This window comes from Aptenodytes forsteri, unplaced genomic scaffold, assembly GCF_000699145.1.
Source record: "Aptenodytes forsteri isolate BGI_AS27 unplaced genomic scaffold, ASM69914v1 Scaffold305, whole genome shotgun sequence".
Classification (NCBI taxonomy): Eukaryota; Metazoa; Chordata; class Aves; order Sphenisciformes; family Spheniscidae; genus Aptenodytes; species Aptenodytes forsteri.
This window is the reverse complement of record NW_008794904.1, coordinates 300,149-317,318: the sequence shown is the minus strand read 5'-3', so window position 1 is coordinate 317,318 and position 17,170 is coordinate 300,149. Positions and strand designations below refer to the sequence as shown.

At 35.9% G+C, this 17,170-nt stretch overlaps 1 protein-coding gene across 1 annotated transcript in view; it reads right to left on the bottom strand.

Moving 5' to 3' along the window:
• Window positions 1–17,170, bottom strand: part of ARAP2 (ArfGAP with RhoGAP domain, ankyrin repeat and PH domain 2) — a 130,051-nt gene that overhangs the window by 75,895 nt on the left and 36,986 nt on the right. Inside the window, exons 9-10 of the mRNA XM_009275152.1 lie at window positions 1,330–1,445; window positions 622–821 (exon numbers count right to left, since the gene is read on the bottom strand). Of these exons, the coding sequence (XP_009273427.1) occupies window positions 622–821; window positions 1,330–1,445 (316 nt within the window). The remainder of the gene's footprint in view (window positions 1–621; window positions 822–1,329; window positions 1,446–17,170) is intronic.

The following is a 17,170-nucleotide window of genomic DNA, read 5'->3' as shown; positions in this document are numbered from 1 at the left end:
TATTTTTAAAAAAGGCTTGGTTTGACATTTGAATATAAAATAAAAGCACCAAAATAAAAAAGTGGATTGCATTTGATAGTAATGAATAAACAGAGCTGGCTATCTGATGCTGAATACTTTTGGGAGGGTTGTGTTGAAAGAAAGCCTAGTTATAAACTATTTTCCTGAATCTAGTGCTTAAGCACATATTTAAATATAAAAACATGATAGAACTAGATTTTTAGTAGTATCTGAAAAAGCTATCCCTATTGGCAGTAAAATATGCCCTGATGTAATAGAATAATTGTTATCCTTTGGCATCCAGCCTTGCAAAAACCAGCCATTTCCCATGAAGTGCTAGCATGTCTTAATTTCCACTAACTGTGAAGGATTATTCATCTGAGGGAAACCAATCACCTTACAGACCTGTCATTTATGCATGGAAGTGCTTTAGAATAAGGATGACCTTGGTATTAAACAAAAAAAAAAAAAAAAAAAAAAAAAAGGTATATTCACTTTTTGTTTGTCAAAACGTTCACAAGAATGGCACTGTAAAAATAAAAAAGCCAATTCAAGGACATACACAGATTCGCAAATATGACATTTTGTAGAACCCACAGAGCTTGTCATTAATTACTCTACCTGCGCACTTCTTACAAATGACAACACAGAGATTGATGGATGCCCAGTCAGGACTGGGAGCTTTACAGTCAGCACAGCTCCTGTTGGACTCATTGAACCAAATCTTCTCAGCTACTTCATAATCAGACAGAGTTTCTGCTATTGATTGATGCAGTGCTTCAATCCAGTCTTGTTTCTCTCTTTCCGACTCTGCTGTAAAGCTGAAACAATTGACTTTTCTGTGTTATTGATCTTTATTTTAAAGCCCAATTAAACATAGCCTGTAGTCTCTCTTATTTATTTTATTACATTTACACTCGAAATCACCATCAAAAAAAAAAATCTTCCTCTACACATATATAAAACCTAAGATGGAATGATTATTTTGTATTTTTAGTCAATGAAAACTCCCTCTGTTTTTGTGTTCAGTTTTCAACACAACCACTACTAGCATGAGCTACATAGCTTTTGTAACGTTCAAGTTAAGTTCCTGAGTTACTTTCAATCTTTTTATGTTACCACATACCAAACTGAAAGCCTGAACTTTAACGAAAGCATAGAATGACCTAAGGAAACACAGAGACTTTGTTTTTTAAAAAATGCTGCGAATTCTTAATAAAAACATTACCTTTGCATCCAAACTAGATGAGTCACTGTAGTATGAAGCAAGTATTTCTTCAGTGCATTAGTTATTTGCATATTTTGTAATATAAATATTAAAGTTCTCACCTAAAGCTTTTATAAGGAGTAATTATTTCAAAAGATTGCTTTGCAGTCCGATCCACTTCTTTTACATTTGCCACATTCATAGGGATTAAGGTGATACCAAATCCTGTCTTAAAATCCTAGGGAAAAGACAATAAAAGTTCAGGGACTTATCATTCCAGAATCAAACATGTATAAAACAATTAAATCAGCATAGTCCAAAAATCCAAGGCCAGTAATACACATTTTGGCCACAACATGCAAGCTTCTTCTAATTCATCAAGGGATAAATAAACCTACACTAGATTTTGGCCAAACACTATGCTTCTAATTGCTAGAATGACCTTACTTGATTGTTAGTAGCAGAAAAAATGTGCACTGAAACTATTAATAAAGGAAAAAAAAGGTTAAACAACAGATTGCATTAAAACGTGGATCCAAAACTATGAAAGTATCTAGCTTGAATGATGTTTTAGTGACTAAATTATGTTTATACATCTAAATCCTTCTCATTAACAGCAGTTTTGCCTGCTTTTAAACAGACTGTTTTAACAAAATAAAATACATTATGTATAAAATTGTTCTTAAACCTTTGGTTGCTCATGCTTCTGATGTATTACATGAACTAAACCTGTCAAACATGCCTTTGGAAAAAAGTCCTATACAACAGCTAAAATAGGGGAAGGGTTATCTGTGATTCAATTATTAGAAATGCTAAGCATTTTTGCCTTAAACCAAGAAAAATATTTTCCCCACCACCACATGGAACAACGTACTTAAAATAAAAATTAATCTTACATTAACACAGTTGGGAAATAAAATGTTCAGTGAACTCTTGTAAGGCTTTCTCAAATGCATGCATTTTGGAAACACTGATAGGCACATATGTTATTTCCGATCTATTCGGAACACCATCAGTATCTCCTTCTTAAACTTATTTAGATGTTCATCTAATGGTAGTCACTTTCACAAGTTTAATTTCTGGAAATATTAGCATACTTCTTGGAAACAGTAACTCCATCAGAAACAAAAACAAACTACATCACCCAAGCAAAAAGCCAAATCCACATATCTTACCATCCGCAAGCTGTTCACTAAGTTACCTCCCACATAACAAGTAGTTGGGTATGGGCTGATAAAATATGAGCACTGTAGGGGAAAAGCTTCAGAGTTACCTGCCTGTGCAGATGGGATTTTCTAGTAAATTCATATTTAAACTTGCATCACTGACAAGTTGCTCTTCGTAAGATTTTCAAATTTTGTGAACATTAAAGCTCACATGGAAAAGATACTTCACAAAACTCTTTTCACTTCATTCTCCTATTTCAGGTATGAGCAAATAAAAATATCATTTTAGCCATGATAGATAAGGCTAAATCTGACATAAAACACACATATGGGTCTACGCACAAGTGGAGGTACTAATTACATCACATTAGGGTAACAAAGAGCATTGAAGAGAATTATGCCCCGAAAGGCATTATAGTGTTCATTTTAAGCCAAGATTTTTAAAATGCCATAATTTCCACTAATTAAACATAGTGTGGGATAAGTCAGCTAATGTTTCCTTGCCAGACTTCTTAAGTGGGTTTGGTTTTTTTTTTTTTTAACCTTCCATTACCTTTTACAGTAATGATGTAGAACCCAGGTGTGCATTTCAGCACAAACCTTTTTATAAAGTAATAACTTTTCAACAAGTATCCTGGCTTAGCCACTCTTCATATAATACGTTTTTTTAATATTTCTACCGTTCTTCTACCCTCATATCCTGTAACACAGCCATTTTTATTCTACCCCCTCATCTTCAGCCCCCACCCCATTTTCCTATACATCAATGGTTTTCATACTGACACATCTGCCTTAGAAGAGAGTAGAGAGTTCTGTGAAGCCTACACAGTCCCTAATTCATCCTCAAAGATCAGTTCTATGGGAAAGCAGTGGGCAGAATAATCTCTTTTTGAGTATGAACTTGACAGCATGCTCTGTAGCAGTGAAGCATTCTTAAAGTCAGACATCACCAGTGAGAAAAATAAGCATGAAACACAAGGTAAAAAAAGAATTGAGGATAGAAAAAATACTAAATTTTTATTTCTATTAGCAGCAGTGTCTAAAATCAAATAAGCAAAACAAAAAAAATAACCTTTAACTTTCTAGAATGAAAAGGCTTGCGCTTCTGAGATGTAAATTGGATGCAGGTTTCATTTGCTGGTTTCAGTTATTTCAAACAATTGGTCTTAAGTAGTCCTGATGTTTAAAGGACAGGTAATGAGACTATACTTTTACCTGAACAACAGTGCAATGCATTCTTTGTTTATTAAATAACAGCTGAATGACTGCCAGAAGCCATGGTTAATAGGAGTTCAATATACTCTTAGTTCCAGATTAGAGTTTACTGAAGGTAAATGATGAGTAATGAAGATGACTGAAATAATAACTACCATATTGAGCCAGATCAAAAGTTCACCTAGTACAGTAGCTTCCCTTTAAGCACTTGCTACTGGCAGCTGTCATAAAAAGAATGTAAATAAGAAAAGGTACATTCTCATCTTCCCAAATAAGCTTCCAGTAATCTAAGGACTTCCAGCTCGGAAAGTCCCTGAACCAATAGTTGCAGCCAAGCCATCATATTTACTAGCCATTGACAGCCACATCCTCAAGGAATTTAAACAAATTCATGCTCTGAGGCCTCCACAGCATCCTACTTCATAAATTTCCCAAATACTGACTCAGCAAAAAAGTAGTTCGTTTTGTGCATGTAGGTTGTTTTTTTTCCTGATAACTGAGAATTTCATTGCATGATGTTAGACAAAAGAAACGGTACCTAAACTTTATCCATCTACATATTCCATACCATTCCTTCTTCAGAATGTCTATCCTATATTCCCTTCAGTCTCTTCTTTTTTATGCCTTCAAACAGCTAGCTGCGCCCACTTTCCTTGGAGCAAAAAGGGAGCAGGCTGAATGGAAGCACCCTGCAGGCCGAAAATCACACACATTTATGTCTGTGAAGACAGACACCAAACTTTGTTGTACCGAACTTAAGAATGCAGAACTAAGAAAGCACTCTAGAAATGGAATGCATTAATTTGAAAATCTTCACCTTTAGCTAGAGCACCAACCCTCCAAAATTTGCACATGTACCCAGTGTATGAACAATCCCACTAAAGAGAGGATAACTACTACCGTGTTTTAAATTCAGCAAGTGGATAAGAACTTAGAGTACTGAATTTCAGTGTGAGGAATGTCAGAAAGGTTAAGAAATTAGAAGTGAGGAATATACTTTTCAGAACTGAAGGTGGTGGCAAATTAACCAATTTCATTGGTACATTAGCATGAAGTTATTTCCATAACGTTCCAAACAAACTCTTTACGGTAACTATACAACACGTGGCATAAACCAGGCTTTGAGAGCGACAGGTACACTGGAATCTCATTTTCAAGGTTCAGAACGATACGCTTTCAGGAGCGCAGTCTTGTTCTCTCCTTCAGAAACAGAAGTGGGAATTGGTACAGGGAAGAAAGAAATGCTGCACTTCGAAAGATAAATTCATTCACTTTGAGTGCACAAGAGGACAATAGGGCCATTCAAGCACTATACAAAATGTACTGACAGCAAGACGGAGCAGTACCCTTTCAGAATAAGAATTGTCTTACTTCTACAGACTGAAAGCTCATTGTTTCACATAGATTAAACTGTGTTAGACTTTCTGACAAACAAAGAAAAGTTTAAGAAGATTCAAAAATCCACAGAGAAAGCTGAGGGGTTTTGTTTTTTTAATATAGATAGGTCTTAAATGTCTATATTTATACTATCTTCATGAATTTGAAGAAAGGTTGAAAAATGGGTTGACAGTAAGAGCCTTTTTAAAAAAAACAAAACAATTCTTTACAGATATAATAATAGATCAAAAGTATTCGCTAAACAGCACAGTTAACTGAAGGCTAAATATACTAATAGGGGAAAGTAATTAACTATGAGTACTGGCTTCCTAGTAAGTTGTTGTTCCTTCCTGAAGGAGGAATGATTATAATATGTGAGTCCTGCTGTCATTATCACCCCTGTCTGAAAAAGACATAACCTATGAAAGCCTGTCACCTGTTTATAAACTGTGAAATTATGTAACTTTTTTTAAACATACCTTTAATGTGTATCTATAAAGTGCATATTAGTGTACAAAATCGCTTTTTCTGTTATCTATTATCTTTTCACAGGCAAAAGCTACCCTGAGACAGGCTTTGCTAACCTTTCTTTGATTCTATTCTGGATGAAATTCAAGGAGCTTCAGAATTAGTCTCATACCTTTTCTAATATATCGCCACTGTTTTACAGACACAGAAATAAACACCAAGGCTAAGGAAAACTTAAGTACGTGTATGAATAAAATCATGCAGCTACATCTAAACAAGTCTAATTTTCAAACTTGCTGAACACACAACTTCTAGTATGTTGTCTTAAAAAAAAAAAACAGGCCTAGGCATCTTTCTCTATGGAATTTTTAAAGAAATCTGTAATCAGAGGCTGAAGCTTAGGGCTCTCATTTAATGAACAGCCCTTCTATACAAAACTACTCTTCTTCTCCCTAGAAAGTATAATACTTTTTCATTCTTTTTTTATTTTTTCCCTACCACTCAGTTTTGCACTAGTAACACTTGGGCTGGCATACTTGTTGGTTGAGTCAAACCAAAATTCATCTGAACACAGGAGGTCTAGAGCTGCTGCCTGTGTTCCTCAGCTTTTACTGTTTTAGCAGTTATAATCATGTCTTTGGATGTGCTGTCTTTTATGAATCTAACATTACTTCCACAATATATAAAGTTGATTTAAAAAAAACCAAACTTGCCTTAGGAAAACATCTCAGAAACAACTAACAAAAAAACCCAACCACAATTATAAGTTTACCCTTACCCCTCACATAAAAATTCTTGGAAACAAATCCCAAGTTTTATTTTAAAGGTTAACTAACTCTATTATTTTCACATTAGAAACATCAGTCCATATTTTTATCTTATTGTTTTGCTGGAGGACTAAGGGGATAACAGCAACGGCAGAGAAAAAGGAAAATTGTGACAATTAGACTAAGACATTTCTGAAAGATCTGAGAATTCCCTTAAGAATTTAACATGATTTAGACTTTTCCTTCATTCTAGCCCCATGGCATTTGATTCCCTTCAAACAACCAAATTATTCCAGAAAGATTAAAAGCCAGTAACTAGAATCCTTCAGATAAAGCAATCATAGTTTCTCTCCTCTCCTCCTTAATTGGAGGTATATTTCAGTCTTTCCAGCTAGTAAGAAAGGCTAATTTCTGCAACAGAAAGATGGGAAAAATTTGTTTCCATGTTAATGAAAAATTAAGACATATTTATGTATTAGAGTTTGAGAAACAGTGACTAGTAATGCAGAAATTGCTTTGATGATATTAATTCTTCTCCATAAGTTTATATTGATTTCCTCTCCTTTTAAACTCTCCTTAGGCTTAGCCTCCCCATTTACCTTTCATCAGGCTTTTCAAATCTTTAGAGACTTATGTCCCTCATCACAGCCTAAAATCTTAAGACATATTTATGTATTAGAGTTTGAGAAACAGTGACTAGTAATGCAGAAATTGCTTTGATGATATTAATTCTTCTCCATAAGTTTATATTGATTTCCTCTCCTTTTAAACTCTCCTTAGGCTTAGCCTCCCCATTTACCTTTCATCAGGCTTTTCAAATCTTTAGAGACTTATGTCCCTCATCACAGCCTAAAATCTTTTAATACAGATTTTAGGTGATAGTTACATATCATGGATTGGAATAAAAAGCACCACGAGTAAAGACATATGTACTCTCTCTTACAGTCTTCCTAATGAGGTCTCAAAATGAAACCGCAGTGAAGCATATAGTATATAATTACACACACAAAAAAATGATGTTAAAAGAACATGAAGTTTGCCAACTCAAGCCCTGATGAGCAAGAAGATGCTAGAATTCAAGTTGTCTGTCCGTGTTAACTCTGTAGCTTCTTGCTTATCTGTTACGATACGTGAGGTAGTCACATCATCAATTTTAGGTTCTTTACTTAGCTAAGCAAAATTCCCATGTCCCATAATAGAACCACTTGAAAATTATTCGAGCTATTATTGCAAAACATTTTGTAATGACAACCTGACATCCATAATTTTGGAGGTTAAAAAGAAGGAAAAGATCAAAAGTTGAGAAGGGCCACTTAGATTAGCTCTAGTCTGTGCTATGCAGTAGGCTTGTTTGCAGTGGAGTGTATTGGATGTTACTGGAACACATCCCTCTCCACATCGCTCCAAATCATTACATTATAAAGAAATCTAGTACATGTACTTTGAGATGTGTTGGCTTTCTTCATAGAGCCATAAAAAGTGGGGACAACTAAGAGATTTGTTTCAAAAATGCATTCCTGACCAACACTCTAAGGCAGTTACAACCTTAGATGTTACTTTTCATGTAAGTTACAAATCTCTCTATTCACTTACTACAGAAGTAATTCAGAATCCTCACTTCAGCAGCTACGTGTGTGTATTTTGCAGTATCAATACAATTTTAAATCACTTGATTATGCACCATCAGGCTCATGCCTTGCTTGTTGTATGGGATGGATCTAGGACACATGAAAATGAAAGCCCCCTTCCTGTATAGGCTGCAAAATACAAAAAAAGGAGGATGGCATAATTAAAGTGACTGAATACTATCCTGGAGAGTTAGCTCTTATCTTTGCCTTTGCCAATTTCTATTCAGTGTAAATCAAAAGCCTTAGCATACAGTCATTTCACTGTACATTTTTCATTTCCTAGTACCTGACTTTACGCTCTAGGGTTTGATTTGCGGAAGTGCTGAGCAACTGGAACTTCAGCTGAGACCTATGAAAGCAGTATTTTGAGCAGGTATAGTTTGACAGAAAACTATTCCCTCCCAACCCCCTCACAAAAGACAGAAAACAGAGAATGCAAAATATATGGATATTTGAATCATGCATTCTGTTTTTCAGAACTGTGTGGTAATATGGAGGAGGCAATCATGTTCCTTTACCTAACAGGAACTGATGAAAAATAAATTAATCATTGCTCCTCAAATAGCCAAATACAGCAATTACTGATCATTTCCTCACAGAACCTTTACTGGTGAAGGATTCTTTCTGGAAGGCACTTTTCAACAGTGTGCAATAACAAAAGGCACAGGTTACTGAAAAGAAATTAAAATTAGGGAACAGTTACTAAGTAAACAATGCACTGAATGAGGTAGTGATCCTGTGGAAGAAAATAGCATATTATAGTATCTACTGCACAATATTAAATTGTATAGATTTAATTGGATGAAATTAAAGTTTTAGAAATAAGCCCAGTTTTCCCATGTTTAGAGTTGGTGCACAAACCCCTGCCTAACCCCAAGTAAGTTTTTACTCTAGATAGATGCTTGGCTTCAATCAAATTCAACATAATAGCTGCCACTGAATACCTCGGGTCTTAACAAGATTTAAGGAACCTAAGTCAGAGCAGAGGACATGGACACTAACTTTCCCCACTCCTTTCCTCTCCAGTCCCAGAAAGAAAGGCTTTAGTGTATGGTCACAGTGAATTAAGACAAGATGATACAATCTGGAAAGAGATGTTCAAAGACAACAGCTACGAACAAATACATAAATACATAAATTAAAAGTTTCAATTTCTTAGTCCTCAAAAACAGAGCAAGAAGATGACAGAGGGGAGAGGAAAAGTTATAATTCAAAATATTCACAAGTTTCTCACTTGTGCAGAAACATACTGAAAGGGAAAAAGAAATATCCATGCTGCAACCATGCCTCGCCATTACAAATAATTTGTATGCATGCCATTTAGTGATGGACCAATAACCTTTTTGTTATTTCTGAAACAATTTGTGTGAGCTGTTGCATCAATGTAAGGAACTGAATTCTACATAAACTTGCACATTTTAACACAAAGCAATTTAAAGCTATTACTGGAAAGTAGAGTTCATGACTTCAGGGTATGATAGTCATTTGCATTGCTGCTTTAGAAAAATACTGAAAGGACTAAATTCTTCAACTATTCTACAATTCACAGTTCAGCTGAGGTACAGAAAGTGTGATTCAGAGCATACGCCATTCTGCATGCACATGCTTTCTTTTCCTTGTCACTCAACATCCTAGGAAAGCAACAGTCTCGCATCTGAGGCACACAAGACAGAACCAAGCATCAAAAGCAAGCCGGTAACACTGCATACAAAACCTGTCTTGCTATCTTCCCAAATACCCTGACAGATATCAAGCAAGAGAGACAAAACTGCTCTCTTTGTTGCCAACTCCACCCCCCCATGTGAAAGACTAATGCAGACAAAGCTCCAATTTGAACAATTACAGTAACTCCCTTCCAGCAGGGCTCCTCCGCAGCATGGAGCTCATTCAGAAATCACGATCTTAATAGCTAGAGAGGCTGAAGCAACTGCAGCCTGCCTGGGGTATGATCTTTACTTTTGCTGCTTCATGAAACATCATGAGATGACATAAGGATAGTGCAGCTAAATAAACACAAACATAAAATTGAAACCCTGTCCTGAGCAAGTACAGCCCATACTCAAGGCTTTCACCTTTAGTCTTATTCCAATGGCCATTTATAACATTGCCTGATACTGAAAGAGACAATCATGTTCCTTAAGATATATAACTCACAAGACATGGAAATTCATTCCATTTCAGAGTTCATTTCTTGCTACTCGCTTCACACATTTTTAACTCCAAAGGGATGCCAGTTTAACATATGCAAAACCTATCATTACCTAGAAATTCCTCAATTTTTCTCTTTCATTGCTTGAGCCCTTCCACCTGCCTATGATTTTTTTTGTTCCCCGTTTAGCTGAAACAGGTATCCCTATAGCCACCATCTCAAACTGACACATAGTTTTAAACACTTCCCCTGTAAGGAGCATCCAGAGCACATCTTGTTCATACAAGGACATTTTTAAACATAGCTACTAATATTTTAAGTAGCCATCTGGACACTTCTTTGGAAGTACTTCACAACTGGAAACCTTCTTGGAAGATTTATGAAGACCGTTCTCTGGAGACAAGAAGGATCTGTGTATTTTATAAGTACCACGTACAATTATGGTTTTCTGAATTCACATCTTTATCATTTTCTTGCTGAAGCTTTACATACACACCGAAGATCTTGTTATGTATTCATAGTCCAGACAAATTGCTAACAGTGTTTGAACTCGTAGAGGAAGGACAGATTGTGAACATTTTTGTGACATGTTAAAATCCAGAACAGTGGTCATGCAAAATTGATGAACTTCTTTATAGAACTTTTTGTACAGTTGTCACTGGAAAACAGAGTAAACTGGTATGATCCACCCCACCCCACCCCCAGCAAAGATCCCCTAATGAACCAAGAAAATCTCCAAATAATGGAGTTCCTGCTTTCCTCCAAATTTACCTGTGGAGTTTGTGACATGTTAAAATCCAGAACAGTGGTCATGCAAAATTGATGAACTTCTTTATAGAACTTTTTGTACAGTTGTCACTGGAAAACAGAGTAAACTGGTATGATCCACCCCACCCCACCCCCAGCAAAGATCCCCTAATGAACCAAGAAAATCTCCAAATAATGGAGTTCCTGCTTTCCTCCAAATTTACCTGTGGAGATAAACAAATCGACCTATAAAAAGTATCATCGACCAAGCACAATGCTTTTACTTATTGACTGCAAACAGAAAGGTGCTAAAACAATTAGTCCTCACTGTACATATAAAAACTTTTTATTTACTACTTCCTACTTTAGTAAAATAAAATTCAATTCTGTGACATCATATTTCACAAGTAAAAATAATTCATAATTTCTCTTTCAATAAGTATTAGCAAAAGTAACATTTCCTGATGGAGAAAGTTTTCCAAAGCTTTTTTTACTCATTAATCTAATCTCCAAGTAATCTGCAAAATTCAAAATATTTACAAGACAATTAACTTTAAAAAAATATTAAAAAAAAATTCAACACTTTTTAAAGTGCCATTCAAGTGGGATTAACTATGATGGAAATAATGAAATCTTAAAAAAAAAAGTATTTATGGCTTTCCAAATACACTAAATTCCAAACGTACCCATTTTATCATAACTGGATCACTAGGGGACTTCTCTGCTGATGTTAATAAAAAAAACAGTTCAGATTTCTGATCCTACCAAACTGAATGGCCCTTCTGAGATGATGCAAATTGCAACAAAACACACAAAACCCCCTTATTAGGAGTATTTTAGTGAAATATGGAAAGCTCTGGATTGCACTAACAGTACTTTTTCCAGCTAGGGAGATTTTAGACACCTGCTGCTCACAGAACCATGAAGAGAAAAGCTGCATTTTAACAAGTGACATTATGATCTTTAAGAGAAAAAAAATACGCTAAGGGAAGACCCACACAAGAGCTTTTGGCCAGATGGTATAAATTCTCATCTGTTTAAGAAACATTCACCCTGGCAGAAAGAAGACATTAAATCCCATCAAATTTCAGATTTGCTTAAAATTTGAAACTCAGAAACTTTTGAAATATCTGAACCAAAATAGAAAACAAATTTTCTTCTTATGGAAGCTATAAATACATGTTTAGTAGAAGAACTATATTTTGAATGTGTGCATGCATGAACATACACTTTGAAGAACATGCCTCAGACTCCACGGAGGTACATTTTCTAGAAGCCAGTGTAAAGCAGCAACTTCCCACTGACACCTAGAATCAGAAACCTAAGGAGACCAAACTACGATTTGTGAATTCTTCCTACTTCTGTAATATTTATTCTAAAACATTGAAGGGACAGCAGCACCAACAGTTTTGCCACACATTCTTCTGTGCCTGGACCAAGAGAGGGCTGATGCCATGACAACAGCAACACTGCACAGTGGCTCTTGATAAGCAGGAATCTTTCCTACCCAGTCAGTCATTTCAGCATTCTTCTCTCCTGGGATGACATTCTCCTTACATTTAGTTCAACCAAAAATAGAGTGGGGTTTTTTTTGGCTTTTGTTTGGGGTTTTTAAAGAAAATATTTTCTTCTGCTGGCTTTAGATTCACACATACTAATTTGTCTTTATGAGACAAAGACGAAAATATCTGATGAATGCACTAAAAGTATTTTGATTTTTGTAAAGCAAAATTACTAATGGACACACACACAGCTACTCTTTAGTAGCTATTTACTTTCATACTTGCCTAGGCTTTTTGTCATGAGCGTAATGATTCTGCATAAAGAAAACACTATTAGTATAAAAGTAAATATGTAAAAGAGACTTTCACAAATCAATGTGGTTTACAAAGAAGCAATCTACTTTTCACTACTTAAATACTGAAATAGCTAGAGTATTGATGCTTATAGAGTTTACTGAACTCCTAGTAAATCCATCATAAATAAGTTTTACTATGAGTTCATTTAAAAGTCATTACCATCTGATTTTAGTGACTTTTTTAAATTTTGATTTTACAATGATTAAAGTTAAAAAGGGCAACCATCACAGCTACACAATTTAACCAAAGGCATTCACAACTCAAACAACTCAAACAGTAAACCCACACAACTATTGAGAAGCTATTCAAATATTTTAATTATAGTTGAAAATAGAACAAGGGTCCAGCTCTAAAACATCTGCACTATACTCATGTTTCAGGACTGGGTCTAGAATTAATATAGCCTTACTGAACCATAAGGCCTTTGTCTTAATTAACGTTACAGTCTAAATTTTTATGAATATCAGTCTTAAAAAACTCAAAAATTATGAGCTAGAAGCACCTTATGTGAAAATCAAGTAAATTCAAGCTTGCAATGAAACTATTTTCTGCTAATGAGAAACAAAGGCTAACATCCTATAGAAAGATACAAACTGTTTGTACAAACACAGAGCAACCATACTCAAAAGAAAATACTATGACAAATTAAAAATTTAAAAAAAAACCCAAAACAACAAAAAAACCAACCCTTCAAAAAACCCACAACATACTCCTTTAAAACCACCTTCATACTCTGTGCTACTAACTAGAGAGCTAGTGGGTAGAAAGAACACTAAAAATTACATGATCTTTAATAAATTATCTCCATTTACCATTTCTACATTTATCTTCTGTTTGCTTCACAGAGCTTCCCATTGTCACACAATTAACAATACAGGAAGGTCTTGTAGAACCCAGAATAAGCTATAGACACGTGGCTCCCTGGTAGTGTAATGATTCCACCTGTCTCCTGCATTCTTTTCACTTCTCAGGTCTCTCACTCCCATCCATCTCCTTACACAAGGAAGAAATAAATCTTGCTCATCTGAATTTAATGAGAGACTGAAAAAGCAAAACTTGTCAACAGCAATGTTAACTCTGTTTCGGAGCACATTCTTGGGGTGGGGCAACGGGGGGTTGATCACTACTTAAACTGTTATTCTCAAACCATTAATAAACTCTGAGTAATATAGCAAATAGAAGCTTAATTTTCACATTTTGCAAGTTTATAAATTTGTTTCCTCAATATTCTATTAGAACAGCCTTCAAAATCATGCAACAAATAAAAAATAAAAATTATTTTGAAACATACACATATTACTGTGTTCAGATACGTCAAGATGCCTTACAAATCAGAGACGTAAAGAACAGCACCTACAGTACCAATTTGTTCATGGAAAGAGGCAAAAAAAGTGAAGCACTGATTTACAGGCTGATCTAACAGCAACATCGTGACCTAGCACCAGCAAACCCACTTCATGTCATGTGAAGCACAGCTATGAAAAAGCTGTTCTGGCTCATAACTGAAGGTCTGCAGGTGCACCTCATCACACAGAAGTTGCACCAAAATTGCAAAGGCTTGATCAAGATAACAACGTAAAAGAAAATCTCGCAAAGAGTAAATTAGAACTAGAATTAGAATTATAAACTTGCCCCATTTCAGGATATTCAGAAAGCCAGCAGCAGCATTTTGTACCAATTGCGGGTGGGGAGACTTGTAACATGCTACAATGATTTTTGAGAACAGAAAATCTTCCAAAAAATCCTTCTATATTAGCAAGGATGGGCAGCTGCAATCTGCAAACACACTGAAGTTACAAGGAGGTATATTTTCCCAGCATGACCATGCCATTTAAGAAACTAGGACAAACAACATTCATTCAGGAATGAAACAAAAAACTGGACTAAAATGAAACACTGGCAACTCTGACATTAATGGCAAAGCTCCAACCGACATTCAGAGAGCTGGAGATTAACCCCAGGTATCTGTGTTTAGATCCTACAAGCAACAGCTTTCCTTAAACTGCCTTGTATATACTGAAAATGCATCTTTAACTTTTCCATTTAGAAGGACAAGCAGCTAGAACAAAACGTGCACAGGCCTCCTAAGGTTAATTTTAAAATACATCTGCATGCAGTGTAGAAGAAAGAAATTTAGGTCTGCGGATGAAAGACCTGCACAATTAGAAGGCCTGAACAGCCAGCACCACAGAATCATGCATAACTATGATGAGGTAACATCTTCTGGGTTTGTACCTACAGTGCACTCTATTAACCTTTATTTTTTCTTCTTCCTTTAAAATTCCAGTACAGCTCCACCTGCATATATTAAGAGATATGTTTCTGATATTCCGTAACTCATCAATGAGAGAAGGATGAAGAAACAGACCCTCTGAAACAGAGCTTGTGTAGATGTAGCCCTTTTATTTCTGCATTAGCATTTATTGGTGCAAACACCAATAAAGACACACAAGTTTCACATCTAAACTGCTAATTGTACACATTTACCGTAAGCAAGTGAAAATACCTAAGATCGACCTCAGATCAGACTTCTTAGTTTTACCAGCTGCACATTGTCATCGAATAAAACAGAACAGGAAGCAAGTTATGTATCATCCTGTTTTAGCTGTAGAAGGAAAGTGAAAAACCTGTAAATACCTAACACAGAGAAATGATTACAGAGCACACAGAAAACACAAAGAGAAACAGCTGATGTATTTATTCAGGGTGAAATAAGCCCTTCCTAGGTAAGTCATAAAAATGGCAGGCACCTCTGCTGCGTGGTTGGTTTGTTTTAAACAAAATAAGACAAAAGATGCTAGAATCCCCCTCACTTCTCTTTGTGAAAAAAAGAAGTGCAAGGTGAAACAAATCAACTGGAAGTCAGAATCCATCTCCTACCCGGGCATCAGTGATGACCAGTCAGCTCTGTTTCCTTCTCTTCTTATGGCTACTCAGGACTAATGAATTTTGCCTTGATCAGTTTCTCAACTTTTGTTATGATCCCCATCTCCTGGCTCATCAGTTTTCTTGCAGCCTAGTAAATTGGCAGCTGCTCAGTTCCTTCAGGGGAGAGAAGTGAGAGTCAATTGTAATAATGGGCTGCAATTACTCCTGTGTTGCAGGAACCGAGCTGCTGTTGCTGACTGCTGTCATTTTATCTGCCTTTGAACTTCTTTATGACCCCATAGCAAGGAATTACAGCCCTCGGCTGGAAAAAACATCACACATCTCATCATCACACAACATCCTGCAGAGCCTCTCAAACAAGAGCCAGACAGCCTGACTGTAGAACAGGAAGCAGTATACAAAGCCATATTAATTATACTAATGCAGCCACACTGCTTCAAGACCTTTTTCAAACCTCACTCAGGTATCCCTAACACAGCTCTGCACCCTGGACTTAAGACCGTAGACATGTATAAACGTGGACAAATGCAGTACAGTGGATATAGACTCCTCTCTGCCTAGATGCGGAGTATAGAAACCTGTAGAATTTGAAAATATTGGACGGTACACGACAGAGACAATAATTTTGCCATAATCAAAATGGAGTCCTGTCCAATGGACAGCAGTATATTTTTTTTTTTTTAATAGCCTAACTCACCTTAAACAAAGAAATGGACAGGAGCTGTAATATTCAATTAAATATTAGATATAAGAATCCCCAAAATGATTGGCAAAGTCAATAATTAAAGTGTTTCTCTTCATGAGTGAAACACACTCATCAGCCATTGCATTCTTTGGCTCAACATTTTTTTCAAAGCAACTTTTATTGAAAATACTGCAGAAGTAGAATCATAGAATCATTTCGGTTGGAAAAGACCTTCAAGATCATCGAGTCCAACCATTAACCTAGCACTGCCAAGTCCACCACTGAACCATGTCCCTAAGCACCACATCTACACATCTTTTAAATACCTTCAGGGATGGTGACTCAACCACTTCCCTGGGCAGCCTGTTCCAATGCTTGACAACCCTTTCGGTGAAGAGATTCTTCCTAGTATCCAACCTGAACCTCCCCTGGCACAACCTGAAGCCATTTCCTTTCGTCCTGAAGTACAACATAAAGGTCCCCAAAAGACAAAAAAAAACCCCAACCAAATAAAAGTTGTCTGAAATGCTCAAAACACACTAATGTCACTAGGCATCACTTAAAAAAACCAAACAAGATTATTTCCACCTTTTATTTCCTGAATCATTGCTTTCTATCTTCTCTGTTATTAAGCTGAATATTTTCTTTCTCAACTGTCCAGGCCTGTTCACATGCCCTCCAGGTTTTGGCAACCTTACACCTTAAATGAAGGTAACAAAACTTGATTTTTGCTACAATTCAGTGCATGTAACATTTTTCAAATGTTTCTTTAAAAGTGTTAGATATCAATCAATCATTCTGGTGGATCTCGGGGCGGGGGGGATGTCTGACCCACACGCTGAGATGGAAATAACTTCTGAGTGAACTTCTCTGGAAATATTTGTAAGATACTGATTTTAATAAATGAGTTTTAAAACATGCCATCTCTAACCATATATTATTTTGCATGCAAAATATTTAAGAGAAAGAATTTCATTTAATAACAATGGCATTGAAGTGTTTCATAAGGCAAT